Source organism: Camarhynchus parvulus, chromosome 2 (assembly GCF_901933205.1).
Source record: "Camarhynchus parvulus chromosome 2, STF_HiC, whole genome shotgun sequence".
NCBI lineage: Eukaryota > Metazoa > Chordata > Aves > Passeriformes > Thraupidae > Camarhynchus > Camarhynchus parvulus.
This window is the reverse complement of record NC_044572.1, coordinates 104,400,849-104,424,799: the sequence shown is the minus strand read 5'-3', so window position 1 is coordinate 104,424,799 and position 23,951 is coordinate 104,400,849. Positions and strand designations below refer to the sequence as shown.

Below are 23,951 nucleotides of genomic sequence, written 5' to 3'. Positions count from 1 at the left end.
AGTTTGAGTGCACTGTTTTATTATTTAGCTTTATTAAATAGCTGGAGTTTTTTGCCTGTCATTGTAGGATACTTTTGAAGGGTAACTACTCTTCATTTCTGTTACAGAATTTAAAAAAAAATTCTTTCTTTTGCTGTTTTTGATGGTTTCTTTTCCTTAAGTGTTGTAGAACATGCCTCAGATGGGGGCATACTGTATACATTTATGATTCTAATAAAATACAGACAGCTATTTATATGTGTGTCAGTGTAAACATATTTAAACTCCTGTGTAGTTCACTGCTGGCTTTGTTTAGCTTCTGGCAAACTGTCCTGCAGAACTGCTGTCAAAATGTTGGAGAAAAATGCCTTTTTTCTAAAGTATACTTGGAGAAACATGTGAATACTGCCTCAAACTCGAATATTTTTTTTATTGGCCATGAACAGATTGCAAAATTGTTTTGAATATCTTTTTTGAAAATTACTGTTTATGTAACTCAAATTTCTTTTGCAACTAAAAACTTTATAATGAAGTTATAATCTTTGATTAATTGTAGATTTGGCTCCCACACAGTTGATGCAAACTTCATTAACAAGTCAAACTTCTGAATCTGAGGACAGGTATGGTATTTCATATATTATGAAATTACAGTAACCTTGCATGGATAGAGTTATGAGAGAATTTATTATAAAATAGTTTTCTCCCAGCCTCAGTTTTCAGTTTCAAATAAGTGACTTGTCCTTTGGAAAAACAGACTCTCATTTATTCCATTGTTTAGGGATGTTTTTGCTTTGGTAAGAAAATAATTAAGATATTTGTAGCTGCACATTTATTTCAAAGAGTATTATTTAACAGAGTTGGAAAAACATTTATACTGGTCTCTTCCTCAAATCAGATGAGAATCAGGGAGTAGGGGAAGGATTTGCCATGTGATTTTCATGTACTGAATTATTTCACTTACATCTGCAGGAGTTTTTCTACTCCTTGTACTATGGGAGTGTTGTACATGTGCATTTTTTTAGGTGAGGAGGAGGGGCTTTAATTCAGAATTTTGTGACTGCTGTGAAATGAAGGTGTAAGCAGCCATTTTAAAAAGAAAAAGTTCTTAGTACTAAATTTGTCTTACAGTTCAAGTTTGTATTTAAGCCTTAAACACATTGACTGTTACCATTTTTGAGCAGTTCTGACATAGGCTCTGGTTTTAGCCAATTACAAGTTAAGACAAAAATTTCTTTGTACCCGATACCTTGTGCAGCAGCAGTGGTCAGTGTGTTGTTACTGTTTTCTGTATTCATAATGGGGACAAGAAGAAATGTTTCAGGTAATTTTCAGTACACCTCTCTGAGGCCAGATTAACAATTTTGACTAACCAGCCCTTTTGTACATGTTGAAAAACTCTGCTTCTGTGGAACTTCACAGAAGATAGTTGGTGAGGTAGATGCAAACTAGTTGAATGAGTAGTTTAAAATGTACTGATAAGCGCTGCAATAACTTTGATTCTTTATATTTTTATTCTCAACTGCCAAACAGGTTTATGGTATATACTTAAATTTAGTACCTTTATTACCTGAACAAGTTCATATTGCTTTGCTGTTATCTGGATATATATTTTAATTCTGAGACCTTTCTTACCCTGTTTTCTATATGATACCCAACATTTAAGCCATTGTTCTTCCTGTGGTAATCCCTCTATAAAATAGAGTAATCTGTACCTGTGTGCATATCAACATGTAACTCTCTTTAGGGCTTTGTAGGAAAAGGCAAACCTTGAAGTAGCTGCATAAGGCAAATTTTAGGGCACATGAAGGAAATAAAAAAATTACTCCTGATTTAGCACAAAATGCTGCTTTAAAAATGTCTGGAAGAGTTAATTTTTTAAAAAGCTCACTGGGTTAACCTGCTGCCTGTGCTACAGGAGGTGCCACAATTAAGTTTGCTCAGGAACAGAAAAATATGTAAATACCTGGTTGAAGTATGTGTATTATTTTGTGTGCTTTGCTTTGGCAATCTCTACGAGTTTTATCCAAACCTGGAACAAATGTCTTTTTTTATTTCCTGAATATAGGAGCAAGTACATAGAATGGTTTTGGTAATAGTTTATTCTATTTTCCAATGTTTCTTTCAGCTGTGACAAGGAGAGGTTTAAACTGAGTAAAATTGCAGTGATACCGATGCATTTATTCCTTGGGTCTTCCTCCCTTCACTGCCGCCTGTTAGAGGAGGATAAGTTTGAATTGTAGGGATTTGACATCTGACTTAGATTTGTGAAAATATATTTACATGGTCTCTTTTAGCAGCCTGATGTATGATACCTAAATCTTACTTTGGAAATACATAGCATTAGGCACCATTGGTCATGCGCTGATAGTGCCTCTTTTAAATGCTGGTGTTAATGGTTGAGGCCAGCCTACCCACTTGATAATAAATTTTTTTTTCAGAAACCAAAAAAACCTTGTAATTACAAACTGTGTTTTTGATTAATCCTTCTATTTCCTTATTTTTCCATTTGATTTGCATGTTAAAATATACCAGGACTGTATTTTATTTAATTAATTTGGATTTGCATCTTGGTTAAGTTTGTACTAATCACAACATTTTGAGTATCTGGCATGACATGTATAAGCAGTTCCGTTTTTAACTTGAAATATATTTCTATTTCAAGGGTCCCATTGTCAAATCCTTCATTAGCATCAAAATGCAGTAACTTGCTATCATCTGAGGAACCTATTCAGAAGTTAAAAGAAGCAGGAAAAGATGGTGATAAGCAGCTGATCACAGTAAGTAATACCCTTTTAGAAAGGCTTAGAGCTTCTTGAAGAAATTACCTCTGAATTTGCAGTGCTGTGGTTTAACAAACTTGTCTAAAAATCATTACTTATACAGACTACTTACCACCATTGTAAATGACTTGTAAAAGTAGAACCTGTACTAGATTGCCATTCAGTGTTGATGGGAAAATGGTGTCAGCAAGCCTTAATGTTTTACATTTCTTGTTAAAATAAGTTTCTGCAGTTTTTAAATAGAATGGTTTTTCATTGAAAATAGGCAGGGAGAGTGAATATGCCTTTACTTATGTGTAAGTCCTCAGTTTCTTAAAATTTCAGAATTATAGGGGGAGGTTCATCTGGTAGATCATGTGCAGAATTAGTATCAACAGATTTGTTCCTGTGTCATTTAAGTGTCCATTCTTCTGAGACCAACCTGAAGATTTCCCAGTACATGCACTTATTTTTACCATACTATTTAAGCAGTAGTACCAGTTGGGTTATTTATTCTTACCCTTTTGGCTATTAGCTACAAAATACGGGTAACAAGAAAACATGAAATGAGAAGGGAGTGACACAGTTGTTTTGTCATCGTGTGGGATCACACAACTTGATTGTGAGACAGTTGGAGTTTTTGATTATGTTTTGATTTGTGTTTTCAATAATGCACATGTCAGAAATGAGAAATGAAGAGCTAGAGACGGAGAGGAATCCAGGCCATTAGGAAGGAAGAAGTTTTCTTATGAAATTATACCTCTAACATTTATTATAGGATGTGTTACTAAATTGTTCTTTTTTCATGTAATACATGGATTATACACATGAAAATATTAACTGAAATAGAACCAAATGAATTCTGAATACTCTGTTATATCCATACTGAGGTATTTTAAAATCAGAGCTTCTAAGATCTAAAGTGATAAATATATCCTCCAGTTGCTGATGTTATACAAATCTAGGCATGTGAATGTCCAGCCACAGGATAACTGAACTGTATCTAAGAGGTATTTCAGTTACTGTCTCTTTGAAATCCATTTTACCAACAGAATTAAAATGAATTATTAAATATCTTAACTACATTAAAAGGACTGTCAGTATATCCCTTTTCATTTCTGTGAAACTAACTGAATTTTTACTCATACAGTGATAGAACTTGGCTGAAAAGTTGCTAGGATCTTTGACATGAAGAAATACAGAATTTCCTGCTTGGCCACTGAAGAGGGCTTGTGTAGCTCTTTGCAGTGTTTATTATACAAAGAGATTTTTTGCAAGTTACTGGTTATGCTGGTAGTATCCTTATATTCAGCTAGAATTAAGAGAGTAATTTTTTCTTCAGGTATACAACAGTAAAAGCTAATTACCAAGCAAAATTTTAAAGAAAGGTTCATTGATGAAGAACAATGGAGAAAATGAGGAAGAACAGGAGAGAATTGTTTTGTGGTTTTCTATGTGTATTTCTGGAAAATGCAAGTGGGTATTTAATTTCTAAATGTATAAGTAACAGCTTCACCATATCTTACGTATTTCAGCACTTCATACAAATCCAATTCACTTTGATTTTATTGAGTTCAGAGTAAGCTTTTTATTGTGTGGAAAGGGAATTTTAATAATGCCTATATTTCAGTTTACGAAGACAACATTAGGTAGAGTATTGGTCTGTTATTCTTTTACCTTGGGGAAAACTGCTCTTTTGTCAAAACATGTAGAAGAACCCAAATATTAGTTAAGCCACTTTGTTAAATACTGTCCTTGGCCTTGGTTACAGTGGGGATGAGACACAGTTATGTTTAGAATAGTTTGTGGTTTGTGCCAGCTTCTAGAAGTGAAAAGTGGCTAAATTAACTTCTAAATTACCAGACTTCCCTTCTACAAATATTCAAAAGATTTGGGATTAAATGCATATAATAAAATGCGGTACTTTTTGTAATTAATAGTTTTGCTTGCAAAACCATGGTGAGTTTTTAAAAGGTGGATTCTGAATGGCTGGGCTTATTTTTCTGTTATTAGTAGTAATTATTTTCAAAGGTGTTTATGTAGTTCCACAATGCTTCTGTGAGAACAGAGAAATTAGTAATTTGGTTTAAAAACTGCTGAGGCTGAAATTTCTCCTATGTGGAGAGCAGTCTCACTATGCAAGGTCAACTCACTTAAATTAGCATTTATAGTGTCTAAAAAATTATAGTTAATAGCTAGAAATCATTTTTATTTCAAGTTTCTGGCATGGTGTATTAAGAGAAGGAGTTTCATTGTTCTTTACCTTGAGCAAAGTTGGGAAGTCATGCTTTTATTCTTAGCAAGAGACATTTAATTAGAGCTTTGTTACACTTTAAAAAAAAACTAAATGCCTGAAAGATGCAATTTAGTGCTCTCCAGTATGAGATCTGATTCTTTTGGAGATGTGTCAAGCCAGTCCATCTTAATGTATGTACAGAATCCTTTTTTCATTTTGTGACCAAAGCTGAAAAACTAATTTTTTATTTGATTAGTCACATAATGCAAAATTTTTGTTTTGCTGCTCGTTTGCTGCTGAATTTTCTTTGTCTTTTATATAAAAGTTTGACACTTGCCCTTTTCAAATTTTTGCGGTATCTGAGGCTCAGAGTCTGGAATGTTACAGTATTGTCTGTGTATTCTAATCTTTTTGGTCCCTGAGCTATATTTAGAGGTGTGCTATGGTAAAACTGGGCTTTGTTTTTCACAATATGCTTTGGGCTTTTTATATTTAATCCTTAAAGGTGTATCTTAGCTTCCTTCTTCTCCCATATGGTTACTAGAATGAAAAGATTAATTTTCTTTTTTCCTTAAGTAATATAATCTTTAACGAGCTTTAAGGCTATTTGAGTAACAGAAGTAAAATAACACAAATTCTGTTTGTAGAAGAAATACTTAGTAGCTGCACTTGCACCGTTCTCTTTCCTAGCACACATCATCTAGTTATCTGAGTAGCTTTCAGACATAAAATTATCTCATTTTGTAGAAGTACATCTAAGTCAAATTGATGGGTTTTTTCTGTTCAGATTTGCTTGCTGTCACACATCTTAAAAAGCAAGTGTCTTCAGAGCATAGAACTTAGCTGAGAACAGAAAAGCATCTAATGCTCCAAGACACTTCATAAAGCAAGCAGTGCTAGAAAACAGTGGTGTTTGAAGTGATATGCAAAGACTCAGGTTCAGACTGAAGAGACTATGTTCTCTTTTAGGGGAAAGAAATCCCTCTCTTTCTTTCCTCACTCTTAGAGGAAAGAAATTAAGATCAAGGCTAAAAATTCATTGTGTTCCAAATCCGTGACTTGGTGTTTGGTGGAATAGTCTGTTTTGAATATTTGTGAACTTCACCCTCTTACACTTCATTTAAATGCTCAGTTGGTAGGTTGTCAGGTTGCATGAAGAACCATAGGAAGCTTTATAGAGTAATGCACTAAAATTGTTCTTGACTTTGCAGTTACTTGAATGGGATTTGCAAATATGAGAACTTGAACATGAAATGATCTGTTCCTTTAAATTCTGAAATGGAAAGAAATACAAGTGCACGAAGCATGTGTTCTCAGTTTTCATCAAATGAGAGATGCTGTACAAGCAAGACAAGGAAACTCAGTTGTTTTTGTCTTGTAAAAATTCTGCTTGCTTGTCAGACCCAGGACAAAACTTTGACCATAAAAATAAGAGTCAATAAAAGCATTAATGCTACATTAATACAATAAATGCATTAATGCTAAAGAAATCTCCTAAATGATTACTTATGAAGCACAGGTATACTCGTTCCATTTTGAGGTGTGTTCCTTTGAATTTGACTAGTTTGAAAATAAGTAATCAGTTTTAGGAAAGAACATGTAAAATGAATGAACAGTGAAAACAAATCACTGAAGTGATAGAAGGATAGTTTTGAGTTACAGGGACTTTTTTGTCTTTCTAGAACTCCAAGTTAGTGCCTGGATGCCAGCAAATGTGATTGAATGTATTGATCCTTATAAGTATCATGAAGTGCATGGATCAGGATTGCTTGATGGGAAGTGTTTTTGATTCTGAGGTTTGAGTTGGTGCTACATGTGGATGTGATATACATGCTAATCCAGTTTACACATTTGGATATCATGTTTGAATTTTTCCTTACATATATTTTGATTGAAGTTGAGCATAGTTTCCTGCTTGACTGAAATAGGTTATACATGAAAAAAATATTTTTCTTTAAGGTGAATAAGTGTAAGCGTAATTTCTTATGAGAATAATTCGTGAAGAAACTTGAATAGCAATCATTTAAAGTTGCTATTTTCTTCCCTAAACTGGTATCGTCTGGTTAGGCAATTTCTCTGAAGATTTGGAGAATGGCTTTTAGGCAATCTTTAATTGTTCTCATTAGTTAAGTACTGCCTCTTTGAGACAGTGACTACTTTGTCAGCCAAAGGGAGTTTGGTAGTTGTGAGCAGGTTTTTTTCCTTCTGCACAAATGGTGCTCTCTTCTTACGGGGATGGTATCCTCTCTTATTATCACTTCTTCCCATTTCTTCTCCTCGGCAGCAACCCAGCTTTGTCTTGCAAATTCAGGTGGGCTGTACTTGGTGTCCTTTGTCTTGAAGGGAGGTGAGAATACTTTGTAACATTAGCTGGGAGCTGCTACAGGAATTTGGGCACTAAGGCTACTCACGCTGTGCTCTGGGTTAACCCCGGCAGGCAGCTGAGCACCGTGCAGCTGTTCCCTCATCGGCCCCAAGTAGGATGGGGGAGAACAGTTTCACAGGTAAAGCAAAAGCTTTGCATGCAAGCAAAAAGCAAAATAAGGAATTCGTTCACTGCTGTTCGTCAGCTTGCAGATGTTCAGCCTTCTCTTCATCGTGTGTAACTATTGGGAAGACAAATGTCAATAATTCCAAACATCCTCCCCTTCCTCCCTCTTTCCCCAGCTCTTACTGCTCGGCAGGATGTCATATGGCACGGGATACCCCTCTGGTCAGGTGGGATCAGCTGGTCCTGGCTCTGTCACCTCCCAGCTTTTAGGCACCCCCATCCTCCTCAGTGGCACAGCAGTGTGAGAAGCAGAAAAGGCCTTGAATGCTGTGTAAGCATTGTGCAGCAATAGCTAAAACATCCCTGTGTTATCAGCCCTGTTTTGGTCACAGATCTAATACAGAGCACCAACGCAGTTGCTGCGAAGGAAATTAACCTTATCCAAGCCAAAACCTGTGCTCATCAGAACACGTTCTGTAATAGTCCTGCTCAATACTTTTATATGAGTTCAGAATGGATTACCTGTCCGTCGTAAATATTGCGCAGATTTATTTTCTTACTTTGTATTGCTTTTCATATTGCTTTAGCCAATGACCAGTGAAGAAATAATTTCATTATGGATAATGACCCTCCATTTTCATTTTTCAAATATGTTAAGGAAAATTAGCTGTATCACGGCTTTGAAAGCTTCAAGTTGATTTATATCCTTTTGTTAAAATACCTTTGTAGGAAGATGGGCACTGGTGATGGGTTGGGATTTTTTTTTTCTTGGTTGGTTGGGGTTTTTTGTTCAAAATGAAGACTGGATTTTATTCTGAGTTGGGACATGTCTTCTGATCCTCCTGGTCAGCGAGGGGATCTATCCATCAGTTTCAGCCTTGAATGCATCTTTCACTGAAATAGCATTCTTTGACCTTTTCAATTTCTTCAGAGAGCCCCAAAATCTTTGTGTTGTTTCTTCCTGCATTTCTTGTATTTCCTTTCCAGCCTGCCTGTTTCTCTGGCTAGGCTTTATTCTTTGTTCAGTGAAAAGGCTAAAGGAAAAGAGGAAAAAACAGTTTTCCTCAAACTAATACTAGGTAATCAAGAAGGGGGTGACTCCGTCTGTGACTGAAGAGACAGAAAAGAAAGGAAATTTAAAAAAGGCCCCTTTTCATCTCCTACAGAGGCACCAAATGCCTTTTTTGCTTTCAGGGTTCCTTATTGCACATATGGAGGATCAGCAGACATACATCTTCTCAAAGAAGATATTGGTAAGACTTTTCTTTCTGTCTAACACAGAATTAAGAAATCTTCTGAAGTTAAGGCAGTATTGTCTCAATGTTCAATTACAGTTAGCCTTAAAACAGTGGATATCCTGTACTTCAGGATTGCCTGAGATGCTGGAATTCTTAATTGCCATGTACATGTGCAAAATTTGCTTAGGAAGTAAAAGTATATTTTCTCTTTATTGTTGTTTAGAAAACTTAATTGTAAATGGAATAACAACATTTTTTTCTGCCTGAAAACCCACATTTTCCTGAATATTATTGCTGTGAAAAACATTAAGTAAATGTTAAGTTCTGAGAGTCAAACCTCTTCCATATTTTTCTAGTTGTGACAAGTCAGCACTTTATTTTTCAGTGTCTGATGCTTGGTGAGAATATTCCACCCCTCCACTTTCAAATCCCTGTTATATTTACTCTTATGCATAGTACAGAACACCTTCTGTGCCTCCTAGGTTGTTGGGGTTTGTTTTTTTTTATTTCTGGTTTTGTTTTGTTTGGGGTTTTTTGTTTGGTTTGCTTTTTTATTTTTTGGTTTTTTTCAGAGTTGTTTAATTTTGTTTTTTGGATGGTTGTTGTTGTTGATCTCTTCCCATTAGGAAGGTCTGGCAAGATTTAATGCAGTATTATGATTTGGGAGAACTTTTTTCCTCTGGATGCACGCCCTTTTTCCACTTTTGCTTATGCAATGACATCACTTTAAAAATAGTCATCCTGTAGATGTTTTGTTGAAGTACAAACATGCATTCATCATAATTCCTGACTTTATTTTGCATGTCTTTTTTTGTTGTTGCAGTCTGTATTGGATTTTAAACCTCCTGCATTTAATTTTTGCCTGAAACATTATGTCCTGTGCTGTGACTTTGAAATAGTACTTCAGTTATACAAAAATCTTCTTCCTTGTCTTCAGGAGACTGTAAAATATTCCCTAAATGCTATAGTCCACATTTATTAGGGGAGCAGAGTTCAAAAGATTGCTTTAGATACTACAATGTGTATTTTCCAATAATTGATGAAACTGGGTTTTCATATTAACCTCTGTGGGTAGCCCATTGATACAACTGAACATGTGTAGAATAGTAATATCAGTGAAATCCTTAAAAAAAAATCCAAACAAAAAATCTCCCCCTGCAAAACTCAAAGCCACTGATACCAGCAACATCTGAGAAAGTCTGACTGTAAAATACAATATGGCAGTACTATTGCAGGGAACTAATCTGTTCCTGGAAACTGGCTAAACATTAGCATTTGTATGTACTAGGCAAGATGGAATGAGCTAGGGAGCTGGGCATCTTTGAGGATATCCTTGCCTTGAGTTTTCTGATTACTTCCTGCATAATTAGGGTTTCTTTGGCTTGAGATTTTTTTTGATAGTAAACTTACAGGTTAGTTTAATACCTTTAGCTTCTTGATTATTTGAGCAGGAATTGTGTCATGAGACTTAATGCAGTACCAATACTTAAGACTTGCTTTATGCAACTGATTTTCTAATTTAAGTAGTGGGGTTTTTTTTGACATATATTCCAAGCATCAAAATACACTTCCTTTTCACTTATCCTGCTCTAGGTGTAGGGGATATGTTCTGCATCTTCAAGGTAGGATTATTAAATCTGGTTCAGTGTGTTCATCTTCAGATAGTCAGCTGCACTGCTTTTTTAACCTTTCTTGTATTAACCCTTGAAATGCAGTGTCTTTTGGTGGCTACTTTGTTTTTGGTGGGTACTTTGTTTTGCTGCTTTAAAGGAAATCTGCAAGTGAAGTAAAATGTGTTTGGTTCAATTTTTGGGCTTTTAGAAAGCTCATCTTCTGACTTGACAAATCTAACCTCAGGGTTCATCTTTCCCTTTTCATTCAGAAGCATCGTCTACTCCTGTTTCTCCTGCATACGGTAGGGATCTGTACATTGATGTATGGTTAAAGCAATGACTTCCCAGATTCAGCTTCTTTCTTTTGACTGAGTTCCATAGATGTGCTCCTAAGGAGATGTTCAACTCTGAGTTTGTCTGGCCTGTTGTGCCTTTAGTCTCTTCTTGGAAAGAAACTGGTACCTACACTTTAGATGGCACTAATGTTTCTTTGAAATAAGCTGCTGTTGTGTGGAGAATTGAACTGTTCTTTAGCTGGTAGACATGTTTTTGAAGATGGAAGGAATAGAAAATATTTTGTAAACACTTCAGTGTTGCAAAGTGCTTTCTTCTGTAGTTTTTTTTTTACTACAAATATTTTCAGCTCTTAGAAAACAATATTAAGTTCATGTGATCTGTTTCCTTGCAAATTGCGCACACAGACCAATTTAATGTTAAAAAACATCCTCAAATGTCTTTTTGCTTATGTAGTATACTGGTTTACAGTATACAGTAAGTTCCTGTTTCTCTATTGCTTGTGATGTATGTTAAAATAAATTAAAAGTGACATTTATTGCTGCTTATATAAGCTCAGTTTCCAGATGTAATTAAAGAGGAAAAAAAGTAGTTGAGCATTAAGCTGTAACTAACACATGCTTTCGTTGGCTAGAGATTTTATTCTAACTGGTATTCTCTTGTTCTTTGCAAAAGGCAGCCCCAGCACCTGATACTTAACTCTTTATTAGGCATTCTCTCCAAAATCTGAGCGTGTTCCCAGATTAATAACATTTTTAATGCATAAACAAAAAGCTGTAGGTATTGAGTGGCGCTCCGAGTTTGGTAATGGTTGCATATAGTGTAGCAGGAGAACCTAGAAGGTCATGAGCGGTATGATTTTCCATTTGCAGTGTAGCTGCTATGCAGTGTCTAAAAAATTGTTTGAAATATTTGATTTTATTAGAAACCAAAGAAGGTAGTGATCAGCTGTTGCAGACATATTGCTGATCTTAATAATTGCTTCCATAACTTTTGTTTTTTATGATAAGCGTCCAGACTTTGAGGAAAATGGCTCACCTGTGGCCTACCTCAAAGCAGCTCACGACCAAAGGCAGCAGCAGAAGTGTGGGGAAAACCAAGTAGTGTGGGGCTGGATATGGGAATTTTCTTTGTGGAAGATGTTTATATTTCAGCAGATGGTGAAATGAAGGAAGAAATCTCTGTTCTTTGTATGTCATAGAATAAAAGTAATTTGTTCAAAAGTAATGGGTGTGGAGCTACTGTTTTTAAAGTAGAGTTTGCCTTTTTATTGATGCCTGTGCCTTTTAAGGGTATATGGGTTGTTGAAAGATGAAATTCTAAATTCTGTGCTTGTTTCTCCTGTTTCACCCCATTTTAGTCTTTGTGTTGATTTTCCAGGAGATATGCTATTAGGAGGGATACCTGATTCAATGAAAGTTCTGTTTGCCTGTATTTAATGTGCAAGGAATCGATAAGTTCCTGCTTTGTGAGTTATTGGTTTGGTTTTGTTTTTTTTTTTAATAGGATGGAGGACAGAAGAGATTTGGTGCTATTTCCTGTAATATTTGTGGAATGCTTTACACTGTGTCAAATCCAGAAGATGAAACCCAACATCTGTTATTCCACAACCAGTTCATAAGTGCTGTTAAATATGTGGTAAGAAAACCTTCTGTTTTGAAAGACATAAACAGCATCTTTTGTTTGCTTTGTACTAGTTACAATTCATATTATATGATGTTGTGTTTTAATAAATTATTATCACAGTAGGCCATAAATCATCCACTTTGGGAAATAAATGTTTTTAAGAGCCATGGTAGACAGGTTATATATTATGTATAAAAATAGTTAGCACAATAATGGTGTTTCATTGCCATATTATTACTTCTGCTACAATTATCTGATCTTGGGGAGGTGTGAGGGTAGTGATAGGAAAACAAAGGAATGTCACTTCTGAAAGTATTAAATACAGGTTTCTCTACAACTGGGGTTTGCAGCAGCAGTTGACTTAATAGTCAGATGAAGGGCTGACTGTCCTGGTTTTTTAAGTGTGTGATCTTAGAAGACTTAGAAATTACTTTTCCATTAATTATGTGTAATTTGAGGAGACACTGCCTAGGAATTCAACTGATACAATTTCATAGCATATTGAAGCTATACTGAATTTATGAGAATGTGATCTTTAAAATATGTATTTGAAAATTTCATTATATATGCTGTCTCTGAGTATCTCTCATTAAATCTCAGATTTGAAAAATTCTGTATAATTTCAAGTATATTGTAAAATCAGCTACTTCACACTAGCTGATATTACAAGACCTAGGAAATGCCTGTTCACATGTCTGAAATCCAGAACAGAATCCACAAAGTCTATTTTCTTATCATACATGTTACCTTCAGTACTCTACACTCGAGTAGATAAGACCTCCAGGATAACTGAACTGAGGCCACCTATTTGTTTCATGTAGGCACCAAATAGCTGTTGGGCTACTCTTAAATCTCAAGCATACTTTTATCCCACTGTTTGCAAATATAAAGATATATCTTCATCCCTAAAGTGTTTGAAAGTCTCTGGTGAATAGTTTTGGTATTTATTCTGTCCTTGGTTAGTTTTTGCCAAATTATCTGGACATCTGGAGAGATCTCTTCTGGTACACCTTAGGTACATCGTTGGGTGGGACTGGGCAGAAATTGTGATGGGACTCACTACATTAAAATGGCAGCATAAACACGTTTCCCCATTTTATTCCTGTTTGTCCTCCCTCTCCCCACCCAAGTACTTTCAGATCTTGAATGTTACCAAAGATGTAAACATAATTCACAGAAGATGATGTTTAGTTCTTTTGGACAGAAGCTCTTTGGCACATGAGTTCAGTAGCTTCATGTAGGTAAGAAGCTGTACTGAAGTTTTGGATGTTTTGGAAGTTGAAAGAGCTGAAATCTCACACTTGTGTGTATGTCTAGGGTAGCTACATAATTAGCATGAAAGTGAATGAGCAGACTGCCTTAAACCAGCCATAAATTATTTCATACAGAGTTAGGTATGCTTTTAATTTGAAAAAAGCTTTCCCTATTGTTTTCTCAGTTGCTAGCCATCTTCTTAAAACTTCCAACAATATGTACTCAAGCAAATTATTTGTATAGTTCAATGAGTAAAGAGTTGTCTCTCTGTAATCTCTTGAGACTTTTGTTGTATTTTATGACATTGTAGATGACTGTAGAGCCATGATTTAGATGGTTGTTCTGGAATGGAAACTAGAGTAAGAGGTGAAAGAAGAACTCATAGGGGTCTTCAAATTCCCCTCTGTTTTTTTTTCCCTCTTAACAATCTTAATGCTGTTCTCTGCATGGATGAGTAACGTTTGCCATTCTAAATGGATGAGTTTTTACCACCAGTCATTTGATCTGGAGTCACTGGTTCTTGGTTGATAGTATTGTGACAGAAACATTCTCACCTCCTCTTAGAAAATAACTTCAATTTAAGATAAGCCTTCTTGGCAGTGAATTAGTACACCAAGTGACTACTTGTTAATTCTTAGTCATCCAGAAATACTGGAATGATTGCTAATTTTCCTAGTTTTGCTAGGAGGTTTTTAGTGAGGATTCTTGGGAGGATGGTTTCTGGATATTTGTATGTAGTTAATTGCATTGAAATTTTAATTGTCTTCCTTGCCCTGACAGTGTTAACTGGACAGTAGCATCAGGGGATTAAAAAAATGTACTAGGGAAAGTCCTGGTAACTCCTTGGTTAGACATCCTGGTCCAGGAACGCGTGGTCTCCGTGACCTTGACATGTTACTTTTTAGGTCTCCAGACACTCTTCTATAAGTAATTAATGTGTTTGGCATTACTTGTGATTCAGAGACCGTTCTAAGGGATTTTATAAGCATGTGTCATTCTCTTGTCATTCACATTCTCCATGCCACATGATGATGTCCCAGTCTGACTGGAGAAAATTTTTCTCATTTTTTTCTCCCTTTTAAGCATCTCTTGTTATGGGCTTAGTAGTTCTATGAATGATTCATTTCACAGACTCAAAAAAGTAGGTCTATGTACATTATCATGCTAGAGTTCCTTGCTTTGAACTGTGAAAATGGACATTATTGTTAATGTCTTTCCCACCTGCCTGGAGGTGCTGTGTAGGTTTTTTTAAAAGTTTTGAGTAGTCAGAAGGTAGTTTGCATGAAAATAATAAATTGCTTATTATCTTCAACAAAATACAGTGGTTAGGTGGCTTATTTTAAAGGCCTGTCTTACTCCTTGTAGTAAAAAAATCTGTTTAGATCTCTAGAAATACCATGGTGACCCCAAAAGAAGGACAGGCTAACAAGGAATAAGTATTGGATAATACTTGCTTTGTCATTGGTGTTTGACAGAGATGTTAGGGTAATTTTAGGCCTTGTGTGTAGAGAGGAAATTTGACAAGTGTAATGACAATTTCTAGATTTGAGAACAGAAGATTGGCAAGGATTGTTTTCCTAAGGGTGACATTTTCTATTAATAGAAGCATGCAGATTAAATTAACAAGAAGGTAAGATGGCCAAGGATAGCACTGGAGCAGGAATGAGAGATGTCCCCAGCTGCAGACAAATGGAGCAATCTGTCTCAATTTCCTCTGGTTTCAGACATCTGAAAGTCTCCAGACAAATGATGCCATTCTAGTGTTTGTGTGTGTGTGCACTGAGCAGTGATATACACATCAGGTGTTAGCTCCAGCAGGATGGGCAACTCTATGGGATGGATAAATGATTCAGTTTTATAAAATCTTCTAGCTGTGATACTACACAGTATCAATTCTGCATCCTCTCTCTCATACCACATAGGATCAACTTAGTATTTCTGCAAAATATTTTTGTAAGAGCAAGGCATTTTTAATGGTGTTCTGAAGTTGCAAAGCCAAAACCTTGTTAGTAAATGTGAATTCAGGTGTCATATGTGATTGCAGTTAATGTGTTTGTATTTCAAGCTCATCTTCTTAGTTAAAAATATCTTGAGCTTAAGAAAATGGGGGAAACTGTTATTTGGGCTGTGTAATCTTGATAAGTTTATAGCTATTCTGCTGTAACTGTACCCAAGTTAGTCTCTGAGCTTCTTAGGATTCTCACATTGAAAGAAAACCAATATTTTACTTCTTGGCATCTGAAGTTAATAGGATATTGGGATTGAAGATGGTGCTGAACTTCATGTTATCTTAGAAGGATTTCATACTTGTCTTGATGTGCATTAATTCCAAAAGTAGTGCATCTGTAGACATAAAAATAGTGTTACAAATGAAGTTCTTACCATTAGATTCTTCTGTGAGAAGTTTTAATAGTTTAGAAATTATGTCCAAGGATCTTAATGTGTTCTGCAGTGAAAAACTCATTCTCTACATTCCATGCCTAGGAAGGAGAGGCCGAATATCTGTACTTGTCAGGAAGAAGAATGCAGCAGACCCATTTCTCTGCTGCAAATTGTCAAGGACAATAGTTTACAAATTTCACACTAGACTTCATTACTAGGGAAAAAATTCATAAATGCTTTTCATAGTGAAGACCAAAAATTATACAGTATTAACCATGTTTTCCTTAGTACCTCAGTATTTTTGAGGAAAAAAGCACTGGTTTGTTTTTTTTTCATGTTTTTGTATTCAGTTGAGAAATAGTGAGTACAGAAAAGCCGGAACTGGCATAAACAGAAAGGTATCAGCATTGCTGTATCATTTCCTACTCATATGTAAGAATTTCTAAAAACTTAGGAAATTCCTGGGAAGCAGGCTGTCATGTCTGATAACGTACACTTTTAAAGACAAATCTACATCAGAGATTATTTTAAACTATAAGCAGAACATAATTCATGAAAAACAGGGCACTGAACATTTAGTTACTGTATTATTAATGTTGGAACCATCTTTACACCTCTGTTCTACCTCATTTTTTATGTACATACATCATATCCAGTGAAAACAATGAACTGCACTCTGTAGTGGTAGCTACTGTCCACACTATTTCATGATCTGGTAGCAGGTGCTTCTCTCTATTGCCCTTTTTGTAATGATGTCTTTTGTAGTCCTGTTGCCATTTCCCCTTAATAAACACAGCAGAAGCAGCCTTTATTCTTGTTTGAATTGGGAGGAAGTTAGAGTTAGACTAAGAAGGAGCTGACTGTGCATTGCAGAGTTGCCTTACTTTCTCAAGCAGTTACAAATCCTTGTAGGATCAACAGTCCCAACATGGAGGGGAGGAAGGTGTTGCTGCAGTGCTTACACACCCCCTTACAGCGCCAGTGTGCCCAGCTGTGCTGAAGGGTCTCTGCCTGCCTTGCTGCTGCTGGCTGGAGGTAATCTGTTGTTGGGCACAGACATGCAGTATCAGGGATGAGTGCTGTGATCATGTGCTTTTACTCCAGGCCTTGCAGAACATGTTTCCCTGTGGGAAGAGTAGCTTTCCTTTTAAGTTCCTTGGCCATCATAGGGGATGTGTATCAATGCTTGGGCATCTGATTTAACAGTAAATTAGTCTTTGTGTCCTAAAGTAATGTCAATTAAAAGAAAAGGGAAAGCAGTTTTTCTGTCATTGCAGTAGAATACTATATATTGCAGATATAAGACTTCTGTTTCTTAATCTACTGAGGTGTTCTTGTTATCTGCCTGCTGAAAGAGTCCTACTTTAGTTCTCAGTGATTGAAATACTCTGCAGACTGTAGTATTTTAGTAGTGTTAAAATAGTAGGAGGTTGGTTAAAAACTGTTAATAGGTGTGTTTAGGGAAGTCATTTTCAGACCACATGAATATGCTGACACTAAAGCATATTTTGTGTACTGTAAATATCTAATAGGATTAGTCCCAGCTGCAGCTCTAGCACTTTCCCTTCAGTGTTATAATATCACAGAATTGTGACCAGTCTTGTGCATTGCTTCCATTTGTCTGGCTTAAAGGAAGTAAAACTCAGCAATAAGGTGCAGATAAATATATAAAATCATAGTTTTTCTTTATAACATTATTAGAGCTGCATATGACTTTAAAGGCTCAATATGACTGTAAAACAGCTTCAGTAAAAATCTGGATGAGCTTAGGCTTTGCAGAAACTTTTTAGAAAGCTGCATCTAAAAGATGCATTTCTGAATTCCAAAATACTTCAATTTAGAAACTACCCCTCCTGTGAATATTATCAGTCTCCATATTATACAGATGACTTAAGAAGATGAACAGGTGGTCAGTAATGAAAACAGTGAGTCCTATACATTTGAGAATCAATTACTGCATTTTTTCAGATTTTTAGACTTGTGCTAATATACTGTTGCTTAAAGGCATAAATACTGTGATGTTGAGAAGTGTTCTATTCTTTATTTGATTTCATTTTGTGGAAGTACCTGGCATTAACAGGATACCTTAACCTAAAAATTAGTGTTGAATTTTCTTCATTAGTCTTGTGTCAGGCTGGATGCTGTAATGGCAGGATTATCAAACAGATTGTATTTATATCCTGAGTGATGATTTTAAATAGGCTGTAAAAAGCTCTTGCAGAGCAAACAGGTAGCCAAATGGCAGAAAAAGACAAAAATTTGAGAGAGGTAAGGTTTGAGGTTGGAGAGTAGTAATCCTTGCCTGATTTTTGATGCTTTTCCTGATGACAGTCTCAAAAAACATGTTACAATCCCACAAATTACACTTTCCTGCTCCCCTAAAAATGATGACACTGCTGTTTACTGCCCTTTGTGTTCAGACCATAATATATATAAATGCAAGTAGGATCTTCATTTGTTCAGTTATTATTGAGAAGAAAAGCAGACAGGATTAAAATGGTGTCTGTGTTGTGACAATTGCTGTGCTGGGTGCTAAACTAATACTTAAATAGTTTCAGGGCTAGCAGCAAGTAGATACCTTTCTAAAATTTTTCTCTTCATGTGCTCCTTGGGGTAAAGGAGTAAAATCAGTATGAATAAAATGAGGTGCAGATTAAGTATTATAACATTGAAGTTCAACATTTTTTGTGGTAGTATATATGGCATTCATATAGTGCCAAATTCCATTGCTTGGTCTTCAGTCAAACTTTATTTTATGGGAAGGTACAGATTTCAGTGAGAATCACTCCATCAGTATTGTTTCTTCAAAGACTTTTTTATTTGAAGTTGCTTTGAAGTAAGACTTGTAGATCAGCCTTTTTAGTGGCTGAAGTTACTTCTGCATTCAATATTTTTAGGTCCCATCAAAGCAACTTGAGTTCTAATATCTACCAGTCCCATCTTGCTAGATTTAAGTGGCTTTTTTGTTTTGTTTTTTTCCATGCAGGTACTGCTCATTATTCACCACGAGTGTGGATCTGAAGAAGAGTTAATTACCTCTATTTTTTTGAGTATGTTTATACTTCAGATACACACAACGTAGTCTCCTTCCCTATTAGATTCTTAGAAGGTAGTTATAAATTTTTTTCTAGTATCCTTCTTGTGGCTTTAACAATTATGATCAGTAACAAAATAAACTATTCCTTACATTTTGGGCAGCTGCATGCCAATCAGTTCACTTAGAACCTCCTGGAGGTCTTTCGCATGCCAGACTTTTAAAACTGAGTGTGTATTTGTGGAGGTAACTATGTTAAAAAGAAATCTTCTAATAAAACTTAGGGCTTTCTCATACACTGGACTTCAAAAAATAAGTATTTACATGGTTTGGAAATCAGTTATGTGAGCTGAATTTGTTACTTCTGTTCCAAAACTGAGTTTGCACTGCAGTTCTGGGGGAAAAATCTAGTTGGGAAATTTTAAGATGCTTTCACATTATTTCTTAGATATAGTAAGGTTACTGTATAAATTATTGTATAAATAACATTTTATCTGTTATGCTCATTTGAAATGGCTAGATGAAGCTTACTTCTCTAGCAAAGCAACTGCTAAATTCTGTGAAATCTGCATAAATTCGGTGTCTAGAACAATAATTTGCCGCTTCTGTTTGTAAATGTACATCATGTATATGATTTAGATAAGTGTTTGTTTTATTTAGGGTTGGAAAAAGGAGAGAATCTTGGCTGAATATCCTGATGGAAAGATAATAATGGTTCTACCTGATGACCCAAAGTATGCACTTAAAAAGGTACGGTGAGAAGGACTGGACTTGTATGTCTTGCTTTGTTAGATGTTTTCATATAAGTAATGAGAATGTTCATAGAAAAGTTTGTGTCATTTACATGTGAACAGTTGAATTGGACTCAAAACTGCAGTGGTTCTGTTCCCTTTTCCACTGACAGGTCAGGTGCCTCACTCTTAAGCACTGCTGGTTTCTTCATAGAGAGGCTGGGCCTGGGCAGGGGTGGGAAGAACATCAGCCAACTGACTTTGTAAAGTTTGCTGTTGGTTTGTTTTAAGCACCCTTGCAGAATGTCTGACAGATATTTTATGTAATATAAATTTCACGTTTTATTTAAATGAAGTGAAATTGATTAACTTTCTAACACAGCACAAATGTGGCACCATTCTCTACGTGACTCTCTGATAAAAACACAATTAGGTGGAAAGTGGCCTTAAAGTCATCTAGTCCATTGTCATGTCCAAAGCAGAATTTGCTGTGATTATGATGCATCTGATGACTTTCTAAAAATTCTACCACTAGAAGTTTGTCTGACCTCTTCAGACTGTATCACAGTGCTTTGCTAACCATAACATTAGGATGAATATCTGTCTTGACAGAATCTCCATACTGCAATTTAAGCTGATTAGTACTAATCATTCTGCCATAGCTAAAGAAAACATTCTTCTTTTCCTCCTTGCAGCAGATTTTTTGTGCCTGAACAAACGGATTTTTTTACCTTAAGGAGGTTGACTGGATGTGCTGGTTTTTTTAGTTTATACTCCTAAATAATGTATTTTAGATCTCCATTCATTATCATGCTGTCTTCTAGCTAATCTCCAATTGTGCCATGACTCATGTCTTCCTTGGAGCTCTAAAACTGGGCCCAGCACACTAATGGGGACTTAGAGCAGTTGGTATTTCGGTGTCCTACTGGCTAACCTCTGTTCGTACATCTGAAAGTGTCGTTTCCATGTAGCCTGGCACTGACTGTGCTTAGCTGGGGATTTGCTGTGGCTAATAGGGACTTTTTACAGTATCCCTGTCACAGGGTCATAGAATGGTTGAGGTTGGAAGGGACCTCTGGAGGCTGAATGGATGACAGCTCTGGTGTGGCTGTAGCAGGTTTCTTTAGTCTAACTTACTGAATTAACAAGAAACTACAAGTTTTCCCATTTGATGCAGATAAGTTTGTTCTTTAAGTTTTATTTTTCTTGTGGGATTCCCCTAATTTTAGTACATTTGTTGTACATTCATTTTTTAATATAATGGCTGGAGAAAAAGAAGGAAGACTGTAGCAAATTAAGTCATTTAGGACAGAGTTCTCTGTAGTTCTCCGAAGTTGATAGAATCTTACAGCTGTCATAACCATGGGTGCCTGATTTCAAGAATAAGTTTTACTAGGTGTTTCAGATAATAGGATGTGTCATTAAATAATTAGTACCTGAAGGTGGGAAAATAGAGAGTAATTCACACCTGTTAAAAATTATTTTTAAAGCATTTTTAACACGACTTTCTTTACTATGGGGGTGCCTGTTTATTGGAACAGATTGCTCAGAGAGGGTGTGGAGTCTCCCTCACTGGAGATATTCAAGCACTGTCTGGATGCAATCCTGTGCCATGTGCTCTGGAATGGCCCTGCTTGAGCAGGGAGGTTGGACCAGATGTGGTACCTTCCAACCTGACCTGTTCTGTGATTCTGTGATACTCACAGCACCAGTAATTCTCCTTGTGCATTACTGCTGTAACTACAGCATGTATTCAAGAAGCTTATGCCATTTAATGCACCATAGGTGAGGGCACCTTTTTTGTCGTACAGGAGATGAGGGATGATAGAGGCTATTCCAGTGTCTAGATGTAGGTTCAGGAATCCATCAGTGAATAATCACCTCATGCATAAGCTTTCGTTTACGTTCACATTGGAGTTTATCTGTTTCTTCTGAACTTGCTAAAACTAAACAAAATTTTATTTTTAGTTTCAGTTGCTCTTTGAAAATCCAGTGGAGGAGTAAAAAGCTGAAGGAAAGAGAAAATAGTTATTCCTTTAAAACAAATGCCTGTATTTTCTACCTGCCTTGGCACTGTGCCTGCTGTTATCTGCTCAAAACCCTTACTGGATTAGTTCTTTCAAGACCTCAAAAATAACAAAAAATCCTAAACTGCTTTAACTTTCCTTGGAGGTCTAATTGACTTCTAAAATATCAGAACTCACTGTTTGATTATCTGCATTCTCTCTATTAGCCTTTGTCTAATGAAGTTTGGACTTAATAGAAGCTGTCTGAGGGGTCACTACTCTTCCTATTTCCAGACAAGTATTGTTTAAGAAACATTTATTATTTAAGAAACATTTATGAAGATGATGTGTTGCAAGTTACTTGGGTTGATCCTTAACTTTTGGAATAGCTTTCAGTATTCTAGATACCCTAATACATTTCTGCAAATCTGTGATTTTAATGTAAATTTATAAAAATGTGCATTTAGATGTGTTTCTTATACAGCATTTAAAATTATTTTAACAGGTTGAAGAAATCAGAGAAATGGTAGACAATGACTTGGGATTTCAGCAAACTCCTCTCATGTGCTACTCTAGAACTAAAACTCTTCTTTTTATTTCTAATGACAAAAAAGTCATTGGCTGCTTAATTGCAGAACATATCCAGTGGGTAAGTGATTGAATTGGAGAAAGATAATCTATGTCAGTGCTTAATAACTGTTTCACACAGCAAATTATTATTCTGTGTGTGCCTGTTCCACAGAGGAAGAGACTGGGTGATTGGACCATTCTGAAATGTGGTTACTCAATTTTGTGTGGTTGATACTGAGCAGAGACACATGGATGGCTCAGACCTCATAATTTAAAAACTTGATACAGCTGAGGGGTGGAATTTTTCTTCCTCTGCTGTTACACAGCTCTGGCTGTGCTCTTGCTTGTCAACAAGCAGGTTCAGCTCCCTACCCAGCAGAAATCCAACATGGATGAAAGAGTGGATGCTCTGTATGATTGAGTCAAATCACCATAGGGTCAAACAGCTCCACAGGAAATAAAAGTAGAGGACAGAACTGCACTGGAAGGCAGGACAAGAAGTCATTGTAGTACAAATCACTGATGTCACATAATCTGTCTCTTAATTCCAAACTGTATTGTTTTCTGTTGTCCCTTGGGAGTATCAGACAACAAGCAAAACAATCCTAGCCAAAGCCAGAGAAATTGATGCAAACACTTTAATACAGGTAGTAATAAGGATTGGATTATTTGTTGCTGTTATTTTAAGTGAGAGAAACTTCAGAGGGTTTTTTCTTTATTTAACCTCTTATAATTTGCTCGATTTTTTAAATTGTTCTGAGAAATTAAATGAGATGTAAAATTACAGTCTTTTTGGCAAGGCAGTTTAACAGCCAAGTATGTTTAACTGAAATAAATGAAACATTAATAATTTTCTTCACTCAGTAGTGATGCTTTTATAAAGTGCCTAATGTTTTTTACATCATCTGCAGGGCTACAGAGTTATAGAAGAGAAGGTTCCAGAAATCAGTTCAGAAAATGAGAAGGTGATATTTGAGAGACAGAAAGCGTGGTGCTGCTCAACTTCTCCAGAGCCTGCGATCTGTGGGATCAGTCGGATCTGGGTGTTCAGCATGATGCGCCGCAAGAAGATCGCTTCTCGCATGATAGAGTGTCTCAGGTGAGAGGGGAACATTCCACACGTGGTTTACACAGAACTCAGTGCAAGACATTGATTGTTTTCTGTGTCTCATGCTTGTATTTCCAAGCTGCTGGTGCTGCTGGGGATATGGATTTGAGCACAGTTGACAGTTCCAGTATTAGGTGGAGTTCAGTATCTAATGTCAGTACTCTACAGTCGTTTGTCTTTCGCAGAAATCTTTGAATGTAATTGTAACAAGTCACCCTGGCAGACTCCCAGGGGGAAATTCCTCCACAGTAATTATGATTAAAGGGCACAAGACTGTCTTTGGTCCAAGTGTGAGATTACCCATGGACTGAGACCCAACCATTGGCTGATTGTCCATTACTTAGAGGTAGCAAGAGGGAAGCAACAGAAACCCAGTGCACCAAACTATTGGGTATAGTCTGGTGGTTCCAGCTGTTGTTATGTTTTTGCTCTTTTATATATCCTCAGGTTCACTGAACCTTCTGGATATTTTCAGTTTCCATGGAGCTTTAGTAGCTAGTGGTGAGTGTATTCCAGCTGAATGTTTGAGTCCATAAAAAGGACTCAAACATCTGTGCTATTGTCTAGATAAATATTAAAAATGTTGAATCTCCAAACCTTAGGTTTCTTTCCAAGAAGTTTAAATGTCAG

The 23,951-nt window shown here is 36.1% G+C and overlaps 1 protein-coding gene across 2 annotated transcripts in view; it reads left to right on the top strand.

Moving 5' to 3' along the window:
- The window catches only part of ESCO1 (establishment of sister chromatid cohesion N-acetyltransferase 1), a 33,205-nt gene that overhangs the window by 6,535 nt on the left and 2,719 nt on the right, over positions 1–23,951 (top strand). Inside the window, exons 6-11 of one of the 2 annotated variants that reach the window (XR_004060515.1) lie at positions 536–599; positions 2,642–2,756; positions 12,117–12,248; positions 18,859–18,981; positions 19,567–19,656; positions 22,149–22,191. Coding sequence is in view for 1 of the 2 variants with exons in the window: in XM_030943246.1 (XP_030799106.1) it covers positions 536–599; positions 2,642–2,756; positions 12,117–12,248; positions 19,567–19,656; positions 22,149–22,292; positions 23,125–23,312 (733 nt within the window). In the remaining variant the exon portion in view is untranslated. Of the gene's footprint in view, positions 1–535; positions 600–2,641; positions 2,757–12,116; positions 12,249–18,858; positions 18,982–19,566; positions 19,657–22,148; positions 22,293–23,124; positions 23,313–23,951 lie in introns of those variants that run through there. The other variant, XM_030943246.1, reaches the window with a different exon arrangement.